At 41.4% G+C, this 22,330-nt stretch overlaps 1 protein-coding gene across 2 annotated transcripts; it reads left to right on the forward strand.

The window, feature by feature from the left end:
- Positions 1 to 236: 236 nt before the first annotated feature.
- Positions 237 to 21,387, forward strand: gtpbp1l (GTP binding protein 1, like). Of its 2 annotated transcripts, XM_033623985.2 has the most exons (15): positions 237 to 316; positions 619 to 809; positions 1,415 to 1,526; positions 4,741 to 4,921; positions 7,985 to 8,168; positions 8,811 to 8,975; positions 9,128 to 9,251; positions 11,080 to 11,194; positions 12,959 to 13,103; positions 13,808 to 13,990; positions 14,851 to 14,986; positions 15,194 to 15,372; positions 15,469 to 15,615; positions 17,089 to 17,139; positions 18,549 to 21,387. In XM_033623985.2, exons 2-15 carry the CDS (start codon positions 621 to 623, stop codon positions 18,660 to 18,662), a joined length of 2,025 nt encoding a protein of 674 aa, XP_033479876.2. In that variant the 5' UTR covers positions 237 to 316; positions 619 to 620; the 3' UTR covers positions 18,663 to 21,387. The 2 variants fall into 2 exon arrangements, with proteins under 2 accessions (XP_033479876.2, XP_033479877.2); XM_033623986.2 differs by lacking the exon at positions 17,089 to 17,139.
- The last annotated feature ends 943 nt before the right edge of the window (positions 21,388 to 22,330 follow it).

A 22,330-nucleotide genomic window follows, 5' to 3' on the forward strand; every position in this document is an offset into this window, starting at 1 on the left:
ATAAATTATTTTTTTTGTTTTTATTGTCGGCCATGCCTACATTTATTCAGGAAAATTATTATTAATATTATCATTATTATTATTTTATTTATTTGGTATTATGTCACACTGTACTTGTGAGTCTGAAAGTAGGGAAGTTTCGTTTTACTGTTTCAGAAGCAACACGCTGACTTATGTTAGTGGGCGTGGCCTTGGGTACTGCAGCCAATCCGCTGCCTCCATTCTTTGATGGGCGTGTCATCCATTCAGCCCACAGAGACCGAAGCTAGCCCGAATAAACAACTAAGTTAGCTTGTCAGCTAGTTAGCAACTTCTGGTAGGTGTTCATTTCATAACAGGTCCAATATAAATGTAATTCGCTTTCATTAATTAATTGAGACGTCGAAAATTGTTAATTGTAATTAAAATGTTACGGCTATGGCAGTTTAGTTATTCCTGTTTTCCTTTTTAAAGAGTGTTACAGCAAGTTCGGTGTTTGATTAGCATTAGCTAGCTAGCTGTGATAATCAACCTAACTTTCTGTCTGTGCTAGTGGCTAAAGGTAAGCTAGTGGAGCCAAGCAAATGAGCTAAGTTTGTTTATTCGTTTTTGCTGCGTCTGCACTGATTCCCTTTCCAGAAATGGCGTCGTTAACGGCGACAGAAACAGCGATATGCCCGGGTGCAATACCAGCAGCAGAGTCCATAGTGCCAGCTTGTATGTTCGCACCGGACCGAGGATGTGCCGACGATCCATCCCACGGAGAGGGCTTTGAAGACGGCGAGGGCACAAACGGCGAGTCCGCGGATCATTTAGATTTAAGCAGCAAGGTGGGCCTCACTTTAAAGTGCACTTATTAACGTCAAGATTTTAAATGTTCCAGCCAAGCAGCTGTGTGTTGTGAATCTGTACACATATGCTGTGCAGTAGCATTACGAAATCCCTGTTGCATGTAAGCTTCACACAGCGCATTTTGTGCTGGCTGTGCAAAACACCAGAGAGTGACACGTATATTGCACTACGTATGTAACTCCATCCAGCTGGCAGGTTACCCATCCATGGGGTGTATATAATGTGTATGCAAAAGCTGCAGTTATTTGTATGATTTGTAGAAGGAGCAGCCCGAGGCATCAAACTGAATTGGCAAAACTAAACTTTATGACTGACTTGTAAATAGCTCTTAAAACAAATTGCTACATAACATTTATTTGAGTGATGCTTTTATCCAAAGCAGCTTGCATTAAGCACATTCAACCATGTGGATACAACCCTAAAATTGCCAGAATCATGCATGTACACCAACTTGTATTTGTGATTACTTCCTAAAGATGTGACCTTAAGGCACTAACATAAGACTTGTTTAGCTCTACGCTTGTTCTTGTTTGACCTCTTCAGGTTCTTTCTGTTGTCTCTTCTCCTGTCTCCCACTCTTCAGCTGGTCCTAGTGAGTCCAACAGCGCAACAGTATGATTCATTACTACGACACCTGAGGGAGCAGATAGATGAGGGCTGTGGAGAGACAATCTATGTTGTTGGGATGGGCTCAGGTAAGGGTAACTAACTTTTTGAACAACTTAGGGGTGAAGTCTTAAATTGAACATACACCTCAGTCCACTGGGCAGCACATAATTTGCATGTGGGTCATCTGTCTTATCGAAAATTTACCTTACGTTTGTCTTGCTGTGGTTGGTACAGCTGTTTGCATTTCTTCTTATTATTACTTTATCTATTATTCAATAAAATGCCTTTTAAAATCTATCAAGGAATATGATTTGTGATATTAAAAGAACATGTAACAAATAAAACATTTTGTAATCTTTAAAATCTCAAAAGGAAACAGCAGACGGTGCAAATCCACATTACAAGTTTGGCTTTTCAGTGTTCTTGGTGGATCTTTTGTGTGCTTACTTGAGGAGTGTAGAGATTCAGAAAGTGATGTACTGCAGGGTCTGTTCTGTTTGTCTATGGAGCAATTAAATGACACATTTTCTGCATGTAGATGTAGACATGTTGTTTTACCATCAGTAAGATGGATGGGAATGTTTGGGTTAGGAAAAGGTCAAAGATAAAAGCTTCTGTTGGGAGATTCTGAAGATAAAGTAAAGTGTGTTACTTTAGGACAGGGATACTCATCTTGCTTTGCCTGGGGGCCACTTTTGCAAAATGACAGGAGGCCAGGGGCCAGTAAATAAACAGACAATAATAATTATCAGCTAAACTGAATAAACATTGAATATAAAGGCAAATCCATCTTTCTATTTTTCATTGAATTGCCTGTTTTGAATGTTTTCACATTTGCTGTCCTCACGCATCTTCGCCAAGAGGCAAATCCAGTCACAGCAGCCCTGCACAGGTCAGCTATACGTAGGGCCGTTTCTAGGAGTTGAGGACATTTGGGGCTTAGTCCAGACCTCTGTTGGGGCATCCTTCCCCTAGCACTTCTTTTTTTTAGATAAACAAGCTGTATTTTGATGGCTTATTATGCAGACTGACACCTAATTTAGATTCACAGTTAAAAAAAATCCAGTGTGAACTGATTCATTGTCATTGTGAATTAGAAAATGGTCAACAGGCCACTGGCGTATCACTGTCCTACAGCAACCTCTTCCTCTGCCTTTTAGCCCTGATTAGACCTTTTCTGGTGCTGTACTAAATGGGAAGCGGTGTAATTTCATTTCATATGAAAATGATGAGTGACTATTTTCATCAACTACTTTCTCTTAAATGAAAATTGAATCTAAAATAAAATCTGAATGAAATCTCTGTTTTATTTTGACAAAAGAGAGAGGACAAATATGTACTGAGATAGGTAGAAGATGAGCTGACAGTTGATTGAACTATGAAACTTTTTTTGTATTTCAAAGATTCAAATGTCCGGAGATTTTGTTGACAACAAATTGACTGAAACCTTGAGAAGCATTATTTAATTTGATTTAAACTCACGTGGAACTTTTGTATCAGCACTAGACTTGCCACAAAGGGCACTACTGACAAGTCAAAGAAGTGAACATTCTGTCAGCACCTGAAAAAAAAGAGTAATGATGGAGAGCCTCAGGGATTTAGTTTATCCAGTACTTTTGTCATTTTACCAGCTCGATCGTTTGTTAGAATCAAACTGCAAAATCAAAAGCAATGGAAAACCAAGGCAACGTTCATTAGCATGTTGTAAAAGGCTTGTATTTATTTTTCATTCACGGCTGTCCCTGTGAAATATAGATAATGAAGCTTGCTGCTCTAAAAGATTTGTATTTACACATTGATCCACGCAGTGGAATATATTGTTGTATGTCTGTATAAGTAGCTGCTGAAAGTGCTTTTTTGGCATATTTCGGAAAAAGGCCAAGGCACTATTGTGAAGCAACAGAGCCACCACTTGTTTCAGCTGTGGTGCGGTGTGTCCTCCCAGCAAACCAACCCCATTTGTTTGCTTTTTAGTTTTCATTTTGAAACCCTCCACCTTACACACAACCAGGAGGGCTTTTGTTGGCAACCAGAGTTATTTTTGTCTGTAAGAGCAACATGTGTGACCCATGTGACCTGTTGGTGGGTCAAAGTGCATGTGTGAAAGGGTGTCATTTTTCCCTACTCAGCACAGGGAGTGTCACTAGTTCATGTCTGTCTGACTGCCTGCATGAGCAGATAGCTGTCTGGCCTATTGACCTAAGTGCTTGTTTCTGTTTCGCAGTCTGGTATAACCAGGTTTTGTGTCCAGTTGGTTTTAGGGTGTTTGTGGTGTTTGTATTGAGTGAAGCTGCAGTGAGCTTCTTAAACCGTAAAGTAACTGGTAGTGAGTGTAGTCCTGATGTTGAAAAAGACAGCTGTTGTGCTGAATGAGTGGTTGGAAATTTACATTTACACAAAAAAAACCCACATCTCTAAGAAGTAGAAGGACAGTGCTATTCAACCAGGTGACTCTTTTTCTATATGCCGATCCAACCAAGCAGGGGACTCTGGCGAGGTGGCGTGTGCTGTACAGTGAAAAAGGACTGGTGTGTTGGTGGGAATGTGAGATGCTGTCCCGTTCCTGCCGTGGTTCACTCATACACTGTGCAGAACCAGCTGCAGAGCGGAGTTTTTGGGTGTTTGGGTGAAGCGAACATACGGCTGTCAAGGTTAGGATGTGTGGACAGTTTAATCATTCCACAACCAGAAACCACTGATTACCAGGACAATCCAGAAACATGGACGATATTAAAGCAGCAGCCATCAATGCTACCCGTCCACACTTTGTACTTAAGGCCATGTGGGACTTGATTGGCTACCCTCTGGTCCCACGGACTGAGCTACTGCCAGCCCAAAGTACCATCCTGTGTAGTAACCTTTGACAAAATCTGCTCTTCTTGGATTGTGTCTGAAGCTAACTGGTTATGATCCAGTTATTTTGGCAGGCATTGTGGTCACAGTAAATAACGTTCTCTCATCACCAAACTACACCCACTCTGACCTCTCCTACAAATCACCTGTTATTTGCGCTTTCTTCAACAAACTATACCCTCAGTGTGGTGTTTGTTCTCCTGGTCTCCACCCTGTCATATAGCAAGTTATAAACATTCCCAGGGTGAGCCTTTACATTAGCTCCCACATCTGCAGAAATGCTTGGAAAGTATGAGCTCATTTTACTGTAAGGCTCTCTTGATAACCGCATACAGTGAGTAGCAGATCATTATCTCTCTTGTATTAGAGTTACTCTCTTTTCTTCCTCCCCTCGTCTCTTTTTCACCCTTCTCCGTCATCTCCCCCTCCTTTCTCTCCTCTGTTTAGATGGAGGTGACTACGGTCTGGATGAGAAGGACATGGAGGCGTCTGTAGCCACAGTGCAGTCGCTGTGTGAACAGCTCGAAGCTGACCTGATCTTGCTGAGAGAGAGGGCAGACACTGGTGGGAAGATTCGGGACTACCTCATCCGCCGGCGTGTTGGTGAGCAGGATTTCCTGGAAGTCAGGTAAAATTAAGAGAAAAGGTTCTAGGTAGAGAAAATAAGAAAGTAATTTTTTCCTATACCGCCAATGAGTGGGACACGTTACAGTTCTGCACCTGTCAATAAACCCATCAGGGGTCATTCCATACCAGCTAACCTAGACCTCCCATTTCATGTCATGGATTTTCTTCTTTGTACTAATAAAATAGTTTTTCTTAAACCCAGTTCAGACCAATGATTTGTGACAAGACGAACTGAAACAAAAACCTGCTGGTTCACACCAGTGTAACTAGATGAGACTGCGTGCAACAACTTTATGTACTTCCGTTCTGCGGCTGAATATAATTTGTAGCTTCTTAAAATATGAATGAGGATAGTGATAGTGAAATACTGGTTGCAGCTGTAATTATGGTGGTGATGAAATGTAGAAAAACATATTCATTAAAAGTATGCCACAATAACATTAGCAAGCAGTGCCAATCAGTGAGAATGTGTGTGTGTGTGTGTGTGTGAGGGAGCATAAGCACATACAGCGAGCAGCAGTAGCGACCCAACATCCGACACAGGCACACCGTGAGGGCAGAAACGGAGGGCTCGGCAGGGACGGAGCACCGGCTGCAGGAAGCGTACACAGCATCTGCGGTCATTGTGACTTGACCAGCAGACGTCACTACAAGCTAGAGCTGCAACGATTAGTCGACTGTCGATGACTAATCGACTATTAAGATAATCTGGGACTATTTTAGTAGTCGACTAATCGGTTTGAGTCATTTTTTTTATAGGAAAGTACTCTAAAACTACCCCAAAATACTCTTATTGCAGTTTCTTACGTTCAGATATTGGCAGCTTTACACACTCTCCCATGACAGTGAACTAAAACCCATTGGTGTGAGTACGAAACAAGACATTAGATGACATAATTTTGGGGTTTGGCAAAGACAGACCGACATTTTTCAACATTTTAACACATTAATTAGTCGACTAATCGAAGAAATAATTGACAGATTAGACGACAATGGAAATAATCGTTAGTTGCAGCCCTACTACAAGCCACTTGGCTGTAGAAACAGGTGACGTGCTTTACGTTCTAAAACCAGCTGCTGGTGATCTGACCACCAGAGTTGCAGATGACACCATCAGCCTGCTTGAGTTGAGCTCAGATGGCAAGTTCACGGCACTCCAACTTCTCTGCAGCATTCTAAGAACAGTTTTGTCTCATTGCAAATCTTTATTTATATTTTTAATTTCCTCAAAACTTTCTTATGGGAAAGTGCTCAGCTCGGAGTGCCAAACTTAATGTTAAGTGCGGGGTCAGGGGCTGAGTTGGTATGGAATGACCCTCAGATGTTTTGCAATGTAAAACAAAATTGATAGTCTGTTTGTCCTTTTTCCTAAGTCTTCTCTTTTGTCCCACATTGTTAGTAAAATCTATACGTTCTATATTCTTGAAAATTTGCTCAGTAATTATGGAAAATACTTGAAGATATAGTTTGTAACGAAAAGTAAAAACTTTTTCACATTTGCCGAAACTGTCACTATATTCAAACAACACTAAATAAAACAGATTATCTGTGAAAAAAATCATACGCCTGCTCTATTGCCTTGTAGCACTTCTAATGACCTTAGTGCGTGAGTTGAACACATATGTCAATCATGTCAGTCACTGCCTGTGAACTGGGGTCAAACTGTCAAACTAGGCAGCGTTGATCAAGTTTGAATCAAGATTCTCTTACTGCATTGCCTATTTCTCACCTCAAAGGTTTACAGAAACATATTTTAGTGTACTATTTAGCTGTAAAATGTCATTAATAAACAAAGTACATGCTTCATTAAAGGGATAGTGCACCCAAAAATGAAAATTCAGCCATTATCTACTCACCCATATGCCGATGGAGGCCCTGGTGAAGTTTTAGAGTCCTCACATCCCTTGCGGAGATCAGCGGCTAGCACACGTAATGGCAGACGGCCCCCCAGACTAACGTCCAAGAACACAAAATTGAATCCACAAAGTATCTCCATACTGCTCATCCACAGTGATCCAAGTGTGCTGCAGCCGCGACATAAAAAGTTGTTTGGAAAAACGTCATATGAACTCTGTTTTTAGCCTCACTGTAGACTGTAGCTCTGACTGCTTCTCTGTGCTCTGCGCTCACGTGTGCGCGCCTGCGCGAGGCCAGCGAAAGCATGAGCTTTGCTCACCCGTGTTTACATCACGTGATATGTGCACCGCAGGGAGGGACAACAGTAACCACAGAGCTAAAAGATAATTTGCACTACGGTCTTTTAGCAAAGGACAGCCCAACATGTCTGAAGACTTTGAAATTGAAGAGGAACAGCATTTCTTTGTGGAGCCGTATTTGTTTGAGCCCGAGTATACGGACGGAACTCAGGCTACTGGACGAAGCAGCCGCCGCAGCTCATGAGCCTCAGCCAGCCGCAGAATACCGGAGTCGAGCACTGGAAACCTGGTGGTGTAGTTGTTTCAAATGCAAAGCATTCCTCGGATGAGGAAAGTCTTTGCTGCTCAGACTGGGAATTGGCGATGCCTGCACTTGAGAATCTGGACATCAGTACTGACGAGACTGCTGCTCTTCAGAGACCGTGCATCACCGATCACCCTGAGCGCGCACACGTGAGCGTGGAGCACAGAGAAGCAGTCAGAGCTACAGGCTACAGTGAGGCTAAAAACAGAGTTCATATGACGTTTTTCCAAACAACTTTTTATGTCGCGGCTTCAGGACACTTGGATCACTGTGGATGAGCAGTATGGAGATACTTTGTGGATTCAATTTTGTGTTTTTGGACGTTAGTCTGGGGCGCCGTCTGCCATTAGGTGTGCTAGCCGCTCCACCCGCTGATCTCCGCAAGGGATGTGAGGACTCTAAAACTTCACCAGGGCCTCCATCGGCATGTGGGTGAGTAGATAATGGCTGAATTTTCATTTTTGGGTGCACTATCCCTTTAAGGCATTTACAGACAAAGGGGATGTGTATGGACTTAACTTTACAACCAGTATAACAACATATATTTCTCTACACTGATACCTGTAGTGCTCACTCTTCATATTCTCCTTCATCTTGTCTCCAGAGTGGCGGTGGTAGGGAACGTGGACGCGGGGAAGAGCACTCTGCTGGGGGTCTTGACCCATGGTGAGCTGGACAATGGCAGAGGCTTTGCTCGCCAGAAGCTCTTTAGACACAAACATGAAATGGAGAGTGGCAGGACCAGCAGTGTGGGCAATGATATCCTGGGTTTTGACCAGGAGGGACAGGTGAGCTTCTGCCAGTGCTCAGGGCTTACTACATGAGCAGTGGATGGCCATGGCAAGTGCAAAATGAAGAAAGTAAAAGCCCCTGTGCTATGTTTTCCAGTTCTTTACTGCTTTGATTTTTAAAGACATTTGGAGAAAATACTGTAGAGAGAGAGGCCATGTTTTGACCATAAAATCTCATTTAACTTTATAATAAGCTGACTTTGTTGATGCCTAAAGGTGTAATACAACTGAGATGTAATACCATATCAACAAAAGACACGTCATCACACTGTGCACAATTGTTTGGTTGCATGAGATCAAAACATAGATGCAGGTAGAGCCTCTCATGTCACTCACAATTGTACAGTGGAGATGTTTTTATGGTGTGAAAGGAAAAGAAGCGCTTCGTTGTGCTGACAATCCAGGTTCAAAGCCACTCGTCAGAAAGCCTTTTTCTTCTGAATTGTTCTGTCACTTTCACTCCTGAGATGGAAATACATATATCTGTTCATGAAGAGGACAAGTTTGTTCAAAAACATTTTCCATTCAGATGAAATTACAGGACTGGAATGTAACGTTGTCATACCGTCTGGTTTTCTTTCTCTTTCACATACTGTGTGAGTCATCTTCTGTTACGTGTGTTTGCTTTCGCGCCTTTAGGTGGTGAACAAGCCAGACAGCCACGGTGGCGGCCTAGACTGGACCAAGATCTGTGAGAAATCCTCAAAAGTCATCACTTTCATCGACCTGGCTGGTCATGAGAAGTACCTCAAGACTACTGTCTTTGGCATGACAGGACACCTGCCTGACTTTTGCATGCTCATGGTAAGAGAGGGTTGTGAAAGTGTTTGTGCCCTGATGCTCAGCCCTTGGTTTGTTAAGTTTCAAATTCCTGTTTAAATTTCCAAGGCAACCTACAATATATTACTAAACACAGCTCTCTTCTTTGTCACCGTTCCTCCTTTCTCTTGCTTCAGGTTGGCAGTAACGCCGGCATCGTTGGCATGACGAAAGAGCATCTGGGTCTGGCTCTGGCTCTCAATGTGCCAGTGTTTGTAGTGGTTACCAAGATAGACATGTGTCCAGCCAACATCCTGCAAGGTAAACAGACATACCAAGCTAATACTTATTGAAGTCATAGGGCCCTTACACACCAAGCTGAAAGTTGGCGGTTGGTTAATGTTGGCCCATTGGTGAGCGTTGGTCACCCTAGGTTTTTTTGGTGTGTCCATACCATTGGCTCTTGTAAGCCCTTGTCGGCTATTGATGATTTGGTATTTTGGATCGGCGTTGGAGCTAACGGACCTCGTCAGTGACAGAAATCACTCTGAATGAACAAATGTGTTATATAAGGTAACACTGGTTTTGTTTTTCCTTCTGAAGCCATCGCACTCTTTGTGGCATCTGCAGTGATGCGGGTGCTTCGCCTTACCGTCGTGGTGAAGGGGGAGCTGAGCCGGAAGACAAAGCTTTCCATTTACTGGTCCATCTGTGTCCCAACCCTCACCTATGGTCGTGAGCTCTGGGACTGAAAGAATGAGATCGTGGACACAAGCAGCCGAAATGAGTTTCGTCCGTGGGGTGGCTGGGCTCAGCCTTAGAGATAGGGTGAGGAGCTCAGACATCTGGAGGGAGCTCGGAGTAGAGCCGCTGCTCCTTCGCATCGAGTTGAGGTAGTTCGGGCATCTGATCAGGATCCTCCTGGGCGCCTCCCGCTAGAGGTGTTCCTGGCATGTCCTACTGGTCGGAGGCCCCGGGGCAGACCCAAGACACGCTGGACGGATTACATATCTCATCTGGCCTGGGAGCACTTTGGAGTCCCTCAGGAAAGCGTTGCTGGGGAGAGGGACGTCTGGGGTACTTGGCCTGCTGCCCCCCATGACCCGGCCCTGGATAAGCGGCTGAAAATGGCTGGATGGATGAGCTCTTTAGCAGAAACCATTCATAATTGTTTGCGCACAGTAAATATAATTTGTCCTTTCAACATTGGATTGTGTTGTTAATGTGCAAACTAGCACCTTGAATTCACCCTGTCGGTCTTCCAGTTTCCCTTTTTAAACGACGGGAGGCGATGCAACAGTTGGCCTTTGTCCCCCCCCTAGTTCTTTAATGTCAGTTTGGTGTGTTTGGGCCTTAAGACTTCTTTGTGTTTGTTCCCAAAAGAAGCTGTATATCTTTAATAACTAGGATCACATCTCTGCACAACTTCTGACAAAGTAAGATATTATTCTTGGTGTTTCAATATGTTTAGACTGCAAACACAGCAAGAAGTCAGTTATTAGTGAGAGTAATGTCTTGCATTGAAAATTCAGCATAATATACATTCCCAAAGCAGTAATTACATTAATACAACAACACAGCCATACCATATTTAGCATTCTGTCGTTAAAAGCTGGGTTTAGGCAGTAATTCCTTCCAATACTCTTCTTGCCTGTGTCTTAATGATGTTAAGGTAGTGTTTATGAAGCTCAGCACTCACAATAAAAGCCTCTTGGGGAAGGTTAGGAATTGCAACCCTAAACTGCTTTAAAGGTTTTAATGTGAAACAAAGGGAGGAAGAATTGAGTTTGCATAAACAGCAAATAGCTGCAAGAACAAATTTAAAGAAGCAAATGGGAGCAGTTTGGAAAATATCTTCTTGCTAAAATATGATTAACTATGCTTTTAAAAAAGGGAAGTTAGATATTAATGGCTATCTCTGATAAAGACAAACCCCTTTCTCTAGTTTGCTTATTGTATAGTACCATATGTACTTCTTTAATCCATCTCCTTGTGAGGCACTTAACTGCTCAATATTTTTGCAGTCTGTTCAGTTTGTACGTCCAGACGTTGTGACAGCCTTTGTTTTTGTTTTGAGAATTACTCGTGATGGCTTTCCTGGGGATTTATCTTTGTGTGTGTGTGTGTGTGTGTGTGTGTGATTCTGCAGAGACGCTAAAATTATTGCAGAGGTTATTAAAGTCACCAGGCTGCAGGAAAATCCCTGTGCTGGTCCAGAACAAGGATGATGTCATCGTCACAGCCTCCAACTTCAGCTCTGAGAGGTAAGGGATGCCAAGACAGAAATAATGTGGTTGAAGATGAGGTGAAAAAATGGCAGGGAGATGATGTGACAGAAAGCAAGAAAGAAAATGTTTTTTTTAATGCAGGTAGACTTACCGAGATCAGGATCTTTTTTCAAGAGACCTGCGTACAAAAATAAACATGCAGTTTAGGTTTGAATTAAATAAGTAAACCAGAATTTTAATTTATTTACTGTTATATAACAGTAAATAAGAGGAGGTTCAGGGAGTATCTTAAAATATATAGTTTTTATATAATTTAAAAAAGGAAAACAAATCACAATCGGAATTACAAATATATACATTCAGTCTTCAAAAGTGGGAGTGTGGGACTTTTACATATAAATGAAGACCTGTCACATTCATGCCCTCGCCAAATGAGTTCAACTTCACACAATGCTGATTAAGCCTATCGCTGACAGAGAAAGCGCTCTGTATTATGCTGCAGTATACCCAGTTGTGGTGTCTGTGGCACCTTGCACTAGCGCACCAGAGGTGATGTGTTTTATGTCAACTAGACAGAGCGAAAGGTGCGGGAAGAGAGGAGAGACCATAGTGACGGAGCAGCAGCTGGCAGAAATATGGCTATCCTAAAAAGCATCAGAGAAAAGTTTCTGGAGTGGATGATGAAATGAAAGAAACTCGATGTGCAGAGGATGGATTAAAGTGAAAATGCCCGCACCCAGGAGCAGGGGAGATGCAGCCACTCACCTGCAGCCATGTCTCATAAGCACGTGTTGAGTGTTGGTGTAATAACTCTCACTGCCAGAGGAGGAAGACAAAAGTCCCACACTCCCGCTGTGAAATCAAGTGAAGAAAGATTTTAGTTCAAAAGGTTAATGCAGGCAGGGTACAGTACAGTAGAACAGTGGTTAGTATTGTTGCCTCACAGCAAGTCGGTTCTTGGTTCCTTGAGGGTGGAGCCCCTCTGTGAGGAGGTTCCATATTTCCCCATGTTAGCATGCGTAAAAATTTCCCCTGGTGTAAATGTGAGTGTGAATGGTTGTCTGTCTCTTATGTGTCAGCCCTGTGATAGTCTGGCGACCTTTTCCAGGGTGTACCCCACCTCTCGCCCCATATCAACTAGGTTCCAGCCCCACTGCGACCCTTAACAGATTAAATGATAATGGAAAATGAATGAATGAACGTTTTTTACAGCTCATTTTTGTGAGAAGTATAGTCGTTTAAAGTTTGTCTATGTTCAGTTCAAACATGGTACAGATAACACACAGATGACACAGTATCCACAATTTAGAAAAAAAACATCCACAGTTTAAAAAAAATATACTTTTTCCCATAATTTTTATTTTTCATTAAAATGGCCAAAGCGCACAGCACTTTGAAGAGTTATCTTGTTTTATCCATAGTTTTTCACATGGCAGGTATAATTTTGGTAGAACAAGAATAGTTACTGTTGCAGCCTTAGTTTGTATATTAGTCTCATATTGTGGTGCATTTCTCCTTAAACATATTTTCCATGACTCAAAACATCTCGTCTTCAGTCTCAAATGTGTGTAAATATGCATGTGCTGGTTTAGCAATCCCTATAGGGAATCTGCAGAGGACTCAGATGTCAGGGTTGGCTTAACAACAACATCCCTGAGGCTAGTAGTGCTTTAAAGTCTTGCTGTGACACTCAAGCTTCAGTCCCAAGTTGTCATTTCTGTATCGGTACTGTGTGTTTCTCTTGTAATTGCTGTGTTAGAGTGTAATGTTTAACAGTCATGTTTCTTCTCCTCGGTGCAGGATGTGTCCAATTTTTCAGATATCAAATGTGACGGGGGAGAACATGGACCTGCTGAAGATGTTCCTCAACCTCCTCTCCTCTAGGACCAACTTCAGTAACGATGAGCCTGCTGAGTTCCAGATAGACGACACATACTCAGTACCGGTATGAAATAAAGACACGCAGTCATCTGTGTTCTATCAGATGTTTAATTTAACTTCCTTTAGCACAATCACACTTTTCTCGTCAAGTTGTAAAAATGGTTACCAACAGGGGCAACTAGACCAAAGAGAATGGTTGGCAGAGGTCTGAGTTTGAGAATCTGTAGTAGGTTACTACTGATGCAAAAGCCACTGTGTCTCTCAGCAGCAGTGTCATGTAAAAATTTTTTGAGTGAAACACTGAACTGTGTCACTGTGTCTGTGCACTTGCTGTTTAAAACCTGTATGTAAATTTGAATGGATCAAGACACAATGGTCTGATTTGCACAGTAAGGCTGTCACTGCCTTTAAACAGCAGAGCAGAATCTAAAAACAAGCACATCCTGCACACTTCCACGACACATTTCACAGTTTCAACGGCTTAAAGTTTTATTTCTTTAAATGCTGCTTGAGTGAAAGCTGTTGACACAGTGTTGAAAATAGAGAACATGGAGTACTTCTTTCTGAGTATGAAAAGCAGATTGTGGGTGTTGTGTGAAAACTCAAGATAAGGTGTGAAGTTTCATAGTTTGAATTGTTTACAGTTACGCTCTTAGGAAGTCCTCAATGTGCAGACCCAAGAGAACCATACACTCAAGGCTTCACACTAATGGAGACTGATGAAGACTTTCTCTATAAATGTATGTGATGTTGATCGTCTCTTTGCAGGGTGTGGGCACAGTAGTTTCAGGGACTACGTTACGTGGAATGATTCGACTCAACGACACGCTGCTCTTAGGCCCGGACCCACTGGGCACCTTTATCCCCATCGCTGTTAAATCCATCCACCGCAAGAGGATGCCTGTCAAAGAGGTTCGCGGTGGACAGACGGCGTCCTTTGCCCTCAAAAAGGTCTGTGGGAGAACAATTGGTAATACGGTATCTACATAAGGGTGACATGACACTGTCATTACTATGACACTGTCACTGACACACTGTCATGAACTTGTCATAAACAATATGTACATGTCATAAACATTTCTGACTGCTGTCATTAAGTGTCATTCGGTTTTTGTAATGACAAGTTGACATTGTTTGGGTTGTCTTGAGTATGACAACTTGACATTAATTAAAGTGACATTACCAGAAGATGTCTTTGTCATGACAAGTTGACATTAAATTGGTTTGGGATGTCCTTATAATGACAACTTGACATTAACCAGGATGACAATAATAATCATTATGTCAAGTTGTTATGACAATGTTAATGTCATCCTGGTTAATGTCAAGTTGTCATAATCAAGACAACCCAAACAATGTCAAAACCAAATGACACTTAATGTCAGCAGTCATAAACGTTTATGACATGTACATAATGTTTATGACAGTTTCATGAGCGTGTCATGTCATAGTTATGACAGTGTCATGTCACTCTTATGTAGATACCTTCAAGTAAAGTGTTACGGAACAATTTGACTGATATACTGCTATCACAGAACATTTTAATCTTTTATTCCTTGTGCTAAAACAACATACAGACAACCTGACACAAAGTTTAAGTTTAAATCTCCTGGAGAGCAGTTATTCTGAAACTTTTGGATTGAATATGCATATGAATTAGTTTCCTAGCTTTATAATCAGTTTTATAATACATGCAAATCCTAACGTGTGGGTTTAGGTCGTGTTCTGTCTCTAATACTGGTTTGGCTTCATCACTTCCCCAACTTCATTTTCCACTTCTGTTCCTGCTGGGTTTCTCCTTCATGTCTCAGATCAAACGGTCATCTATAAGGAAAGGCATGGTGATGGTTTCCCCGAAGTTGATGCCACAGGCCACCTGGGAGTTTGAGGCTGAGATTTTGGTCCTACACCACCCCACCACGATATCCCCAAGATACCAGGCCATGGGTTAGTTTCAACAGTCAAATCCCTTTAACACTGATTCGTATCAGTTTGTGTAGCTTCTTATTGCCTTTGTCTAATCTTCAGTACATTTTGGATGCAGTTACACTCAAATTTTATGAGGTCTTGCTTAATCCAAAAACATCATGGTCAGCCTGAAACATTCCTACCAAGAGTAACTGTCACACTCTCTGTCTCACTCCATCATACCAGTGCACTGTGGCAGCATCAGGCAGACAGCCACCATCCTGTCCATGAACAAAGACTGTCTGCGGACAGGGGACAAGGCCACAGTCCACTTCCGCTTCATTAAGACTCCCGAGTACCTGCACTGTGACCACAAACTGGTGTTTAGGGAAGGACGCACCAAAGCTGTGGGCACCATCACCAAGGTACTGAAGCTCTTGGTAACTTCTGTATTTCAGCGTTAAATGTAAAAACACTTCCTAATGCAGCATAACTGAAACTGACTATGTTTGTGATTTCAGCTTCTCCAAGCAGTGAACACCCAGGCAGCTAAGGCCCAGCAGTCCAAGATGCAGGCCAGTAAGAAGAGTTTTAAAGATGTCACAGCAGCCAGCGAGGACGTTGGATCATCGGCACGGCCGCCTAGTCCGAACACAGCACAGCTACCAGTGAGTAAATCCTCCCTCGGTGAACCCAACACATTTTGTGTATCCAGTATTGTAATTAAAAGTATGTAATGTAAAGAGTTAAATCCATGGGCAGAGTTGGCCACGTCCATACTGTTTAAACCCCCACTTCAGCCAGTGTTAACGTCCTGTATTTTGGTCAACATTCTTTCTCAAACAGAAAACAGGACTGTGTTTAATAGACATAATCCACTGCCATGGCAACCAGATTGCCATTCTAGCCTACCTGTCAAAGCGATAGTGGTCGCTCCATCATAGGTTATGAGGTGGTGGATTTTTCTTAACCTCTGTCACCAGAAGTAAATATGAATGTAACGTTAGCTGCAGTTCAGTTACTTGAATGACGACCGCGTAACCTGTTTAAGTGACAGTTGATATAGGTGCTTAGTTTGTCTGCAACAGAAGTTAATATAATCCCCTAATTTTAAATCAGTATCTTCTGTCAATGCCGTACTGTATTTGACTTTATGGCGACTATATTTGAAACAAGGCCTCCACATTGTGTTCTTGAGCACCTGTGAGCATTTACTTTGCACGTATCAGCGTGTGGTTGCTTAGTAACTTGATTCCATACATAGCTTATTTTTGTCTGTATATGTTAGCTTACCCATATTACACAAAGTCCATGAAAAAGTTGAAGACTCTCAGCGCTGTGTCGGGTGTATTATGTAAAATAATCCCACAGATTCCAGAAACGAAAGCTCACTGTCCTGTTTTGCCTGTGACTCACACAGCCCTCTGGCATATGTGTGCTGCAAGCGTAGCCAGTAAAAGATACATTACGCTCCACTAACTGTCCGCATGTTACATCTGCCATGTTGCCAAAATTCAAGATAAGTTGACGAGGTAGCTCACAATGATGTTTATTGATTTTGCTGCTCGGATGCAAAGAGGCATCTGCAGCTTTGACTACAGTCATACATCATCTTCCTGTTTTAGCTACAACCTTGTTTATTTTGAGCACAAATGAAGTTATTTGTCAGAAAGTGGTGAATAGAGTGGCAAATCAACATTGTCAGGAAATGATTTAGGAAAATATGAAAATTAAATTCAGAACAATTTTGTAACGCTGCTCCAATTTGGATCTTTACAACAAACTGAACTGTGTTTGAATGTTGAAAGTCGCCATTTAAAATGCTACTCGTTTCCTTTTCTTCCTGCTTTTGACTCCTCAAATTTGCCAGTTCATTTCTTCATCACTGTCCCCTCTCATGCCTTCCATTCGCCTTCTTACCCTGTCTATCATATCCTGCTTTCACCTCCACATACATTTACACCTATCCCCTCATCATTCCTTTTCATTTACTCACCACCTCGTTTCCCTGTCCGATCCTCACCCCTCCTCTCTGCCTCTTTCTGCCCCTCATGCTCTTTCGCTCAACTTTAACACTTGACTTTTTTTCTGCTACCGTCTCCTTGCTCTCTCTCTCTCCCTGTCTTGGCATGCTGCGTCAGACAGTGGCAGAGGAGGAGGCTCTGTGTAAAGACGGCAACAAAGAGAACAAGGTAAAGAAGCTTCTGCAGACTGTGAGAGTCATGATGAGGTCATTGTCTTTTTTGTGCTTAGATGTCGTTTTGTTGTTGGTTTCTTCACTTTTTAAACTTCATGAACTCGTGTTTTGTGAGCATGCATACTAGCATCACAGTTTCACAGAGTCATACCAAGTGCCTTAAGTGCTTCAGGTAGTTACTGAACTTCTTTCTGGTTTAAAAACAGTTGAGGAACTTGTTTTCTAGAGAAAAGTCGATAGCTTGTGCTGTTATTTTTCTCTCACTTATAGTTTTTTAATGTGAAGTCTGTGTATTTATAACTAATTTAGGGTCCTTCCCCGTCATGGAATTTATTATTAAAATTTTAACAATTGTTTTTTTTACAAGGTTTGAAGATCTAGTTTGAAGTTGCAACATTAAAACAACTACTGCAATTGCAGGGTTTTCCTCAGTGTATTATTCTCAGGAGTCAACTGCAGCACAGCAGTCAGGTTATGGAGGCAACTGCTTTGTTCATGGAGCTTCGCTAAGCTTGTCTATTAGTCACAAAAGGCACCACTTAGTTTTGTTTTTGTTGGCCAGATGTTGTAGTAAGTCTCCAAATGAGTACTTTAAGGCTACTCCTAAAAAGGTCCTATAATTTTATAAACACTTCCTTGTATATACAAACGAGTGTTGAAGTAAGAAAAAAACATGTTAAGTATTTGTTTGATATTTCAATTTCAAGTGTCTTCAATTTTTAAAAACTGAAAATACAAGGGTGCCCAGTACCTCACCTTGTAGAGCGAGCGCCCAGTGTACAAAGGCTGTGTCCTTGCTGCAGCTGCAGTAGGTCTGATTCCAGTCCGCAGCCCTTCACTGCACGCCATCCCCTCTCTCTCCCCCCTACACCCTAAAGCTATCCTATTAAATAAAGGCAAAAAGCCAAAAAGAAAAGAATTAAAAGTGTATTGATATTTGAAAGGCTGTTCTTGCATAACTATCCTATTATAGTATCATTATATCAGTGGCATAGAATGGTCTCAAAATGACAGTAATCAAAATCGTATCGTCCAACAAAAGTAGATACTGTGACAGGCCTAAGCAAAGGTACGGCATCACACAAGAAAAGGTGTGTATTTAATTATTGAGGAAATTGGAAATTTAAGGGGACTTACCACCTCCACTAAAACTTTCTGGGGTAAACCCTGAAGTTGTGACTCATTTTTTTTTTATTCCTTCCCCCAGAACAAACTTTAACCAACTCTTCACCCTCTTAACCTTTTAAGTTCAGAGCACGAGCAAGAAATTCATTCCTATTTCTCAGAAATCATCTTAAAGTCCAAAATGTTGTGGACCAACCAGATTTATCTGCTGTCTTTATTAACTTCTAATCGGATTTCACCCAACAGCTGATTCACTGTGGTGTTTCTGTTTGTCTGCAGCTCAAGTCGGGAGGTGGAGGACGCAGAAGAGGTGGTCAGAGACATCGAGGGAAAGGCCCGAACGCTGCAACAATCACTACAGCAGTGCCTGCAGGAGCAGCAGGCACAGCCTAAAAACACAACCTATCATCTCTCCTCATCTCCTTTACACGGCGGGGAAAGTGACTGCATGCCCCTCAGGTGGCTGCGTTCAAAGACTGAATACATTTGTTTCTAATATAAAACAACAATTCGACAAGTTTCATCATGAGAGTGAATAATTTTCCACATTGAGTCAATTGAAAGCTTTATTCGTGGGCTGCTGAGGATGGTAACAAGGTGTTATTTAGTTTGGGTTTTACTGCAGTTATCGGCAATTTGTAGATTACATTATATAACCTTTTCTGTTTTAATACATTTTGGGGGTGTACATCGTATTTGTAGTTCATCAGAACTTCTTTTATAGCATTAACTGTTTTTCCCAGCCAGCAGAGGCATCAGTCACTTCCCCTGCCTAAACTGTCTCCACCCTCCATCAACATTTTTTTCAGTTGCTCATTTTCTTTTCCCCATTCTTCATCCTGTGTTCAACTCCACCTAACTTTCATTAATGCATCTTTTTTGGACGGCACCAGAGTTGGAGTCTACCTGAGGAAGTAGACTCTGTTCAGTAGTTAAAAACAGTGTTTTCTTTGACACAGCTTCTCGTCATTGAAACTGGCAGTTTGAATTCATGTTGGGAATTGACTGAACTGAAAGGGAATTGATGCCAACCTTAAGTGTATTCATGTCCGTGACACAAAGCAGGAAAGAAAAGAAGTCTCACCAGCCAGATGCTTGTTAAATTTTGTAGTTCTGATGTTTGTTTACCCTGCCATTCTCTTGGGTGGTAGCTAAAATTGTCCTTTGTAAATTACTGTCTGAAGATTTGCTTTCCTGGTGTGACAGTGCTGGGGTTTGGCAAATTTTGTTGCCAGGCGACAGAGAAGTTACTGTCCTATCCTGGACCGCTATAATGCACTGTTCACCCTTTGTGAAACATTTCGTCGTAGATAAAGAGCAAAACAGTCTCTTATCCATTTTTATCTTACATGGCCCACTTTTAATCCTGCCATAGAAAGATCATTGTGTCATCATCCCTTTCTTTTTGAGCCAATGTCAGCACTTTTACTAGATCAAGTTCATGCAGCCAGAAAATAAGCCAGACATGCTTTTTTTCCCCCAAAGTAATGTCAAGTGTCAAAGTGGCTTTGTCTTGTGTTAAAAGAATATTTCCAAAAAGCAAAATGACCATTTGTGTATCATAAATTCGTGAAGAAAACTTTGTTTTTCACCCATGCCTCCAGAGTGAATGGAGAATCCAAAAAAAGAACATTCCTCATGAGTTGAGGTCATTGGGAACCAACAACAGCAAAACTATATCAAAACATCTATTTACCAACTCCCACACAACTCGTGCAGTAAAATCCAAGTTTCATAGATCCAGCCGTATGCTCAGTACATGCCAGACATGTGCCCTGAGCATACAAGTGCGTATGAGCTTGGCTTCAGCAGAGTTCAGACACATGCACATACCCGGGTGTGCTACACCAATGTGCGTGAGACAGTTTGTACTGATGTGTTTTAACTCGTGACATTTTAGTGTAAATAGCTGTGTTGGGGAAATACTGAGCATATGACTGGATTAATGAGACTTTGATTATACTGCACGACTTGTGTGAGAGTTTGTAAAGAGAAGTTTTGATATCGTTTTGCTGTTGTTAAATGATGAAGAAGGTTCGCCTTTTTGGATGCCTCCATTAACCATGGAGGCATGCAAAATACAAAGTTTCTTCTCAAATTCAAGATTACGTGGTAATTTGAATACGAATGGTCATTTAACAGGTGAAGAATTCCTTAAATATGGCGCAAGTCCTTGTGAAGTATAAGCACAACTTCCTTCCATTTTGATGCAGTCAGACTCTGAGCACAAAAAATCCAGAAGCTGATACTCTCATGCACAGAAATTATTCATTCAGTAGTGGTGTTTCGCACCTTAAATGTCAAAAAGCCAAGTAAGAACATATTTAATTCAATAGAAATTATGCCACTGTGACTTGACTCTGTGCACATTATCTCTTTGTACTCTGTATGAATCAGAATGTGGCTGCCAAACACGTGTTTCAAAGCCTCAAGGGTCAATTCCAAATGTGTCTGACACAGGAAGTCAGTGTTTTTATGTGACCTGAGATAAAATCTTTTTTGGATCCATGGCACCAGTAATTACAGGTATTTTATATGATTCAGTTCGGACTCTGTAGTAGTCAATCCGCCAGGTCAACCTATGTGACAGGAAGTGTGTGATGTTTTTGTTAAGGTTCTAAACACACCGGTCGATAGCAAAGTTATTGCCAAGCATCTCAGACTGTCTCTGATAAGCTAACACTGATCGACCATTGATCACCTTGAACTAACTAAAAACTAAGTAGAGTTGCCACGTGTTTTATCAAGTTGTTGGATGGTCGTCTTCTTAGCTCAGAGTTTATGTTGAGCAGGTAGTTTGTGGGTGTCTCAATTTAAGGGCTGTTTTGTCTTTTCCAAATCCCCAATGTCCCCTTTCATATCTATACTGATTTCATGCTGATCAGTCTTGTCTGGGTCTTTTGGGACACTTAATTTCCTATTTCATGAAGATCACAAACGTACTGAACTGCCAGAATGTTAGACCTTACCAATTCTTTTGAAGGGACACATTTTGTGTGTGCGTATGTTCCAAAACACAATGTTGTGCAGAAGAACTAAGGATAAAAAAGATGCCATTTAAATTAAGTGGTGCCAGTTTGTGTTGTAAATCCTTTTAAATAAAGATGTTATAGAAAACTGACATATGGGTAATACTTTTTACATTAAGAGACATTTAGTTGATGCTGCATAAAAGATGATCACAAATTGAGTCTAACAGGACTGAGCTGAAAGGAGGCTGTTAGTGAAATATAGCTCATTTTTTTTAGATTAGTTAATTGCTTTTGATATTTATATGCCATCATTACCCAACCAGCTTTCTACATTAGCTTGTAGATGCCGTTTGACCCCCTTCGTGATATTGCTGGTTGTTTACAGCATTAAATTCAATCTGAATTGACATAATCAGCAGGAGATTTATGGGTCAAAAACATTAGCATAATTACCGGTATTAGCATTTATTTGAATGCAAAGAAAATGACTTACTGGCTGGAAGAATTTCAGCTTTTGTATTGCCATGCAAATGTTAAAACTATTCTAATTGATGCTTATATGTTTGTTTTTTTGGCAGTTTCACCTACAGTATGTGGGACAGCAGCCAGTATAGAGAAAGACAGGAATTAAGGGGACAAGAGAGGCAATAATGGCATGCAACTGAAGTCCTCAACAAGAATCAAACTGGGATTGTTGCAGTTATGTGGTATGCGCTCTAACCATTTAAACACCCCAATATTTTTATACAGGGTTCCTACGCAAGTATGGAAAGTATGGAAAAGTATGGAAATAAATTTGATCAATTTCCAGGTATTAAAAAGTATGGAAAATGAAAAATAAAGTATGGAAAATATTTATGTTTCCAGACTATTACCACTGTTCTAAAATACTGTTTTCTAAAATAGAAAATTAGGTATTTCCAAAAATAATTTAATCAATCTGGATCGTGTTTTATGTCGGGCCAAGCACAGTTTGTGTGAGAGCAAACGTCTCAGAAAACATACCGCCCCTTTTACCTGATTGACAAGTGGTATGTCCAGTCCGCTGCCCCATGACCCTCCTCCAGCCCCCCAGGTATCAAGTTTCAC

The sequence above is a fragment of the Epinephelus lanceolatus genome, chromosome 3 (genome assembly GCF_041903045.1).
Source record: "Epinephelus lanceolatus isolate andai-2023 chromosome 3, ASM4190304v1, whole genome shotgun sequence".
NCBI lineage: Eukaryota > Metazoa > Chordata > Actinopteri > Perciformes > Serranidae > Epinephelus > Epinephelus lanceolatus.

What these genes read in the sequence shown, in the direction of transcription:
- gtpbp1l (XM_033623985.2), top strand. Translation starts at nt 621, where the DNA reads ATGGCGTCGTTAACGGCGACAGAAACAGCGATATGCCCGGGTGCAATA. An exon ending in ATTTAGATTTAAGCAGCAAG is followed by an intron (nt 810 to 1,414) that starts GTGGGCCTCACT and finishes CCCACTCTTCAG; the next exon opens with CTGGTCCTAGTGAGTCCAAC. An exon ending in GTTTTGACCAGGAGGGACAG is followed by an intron (nt 8,169 to 8,810) that starts GTGAGCTTCTGC and finishes TCGCGCCTTTAG; the next exon opens with GTGGTGAACAAGCCAGACAG.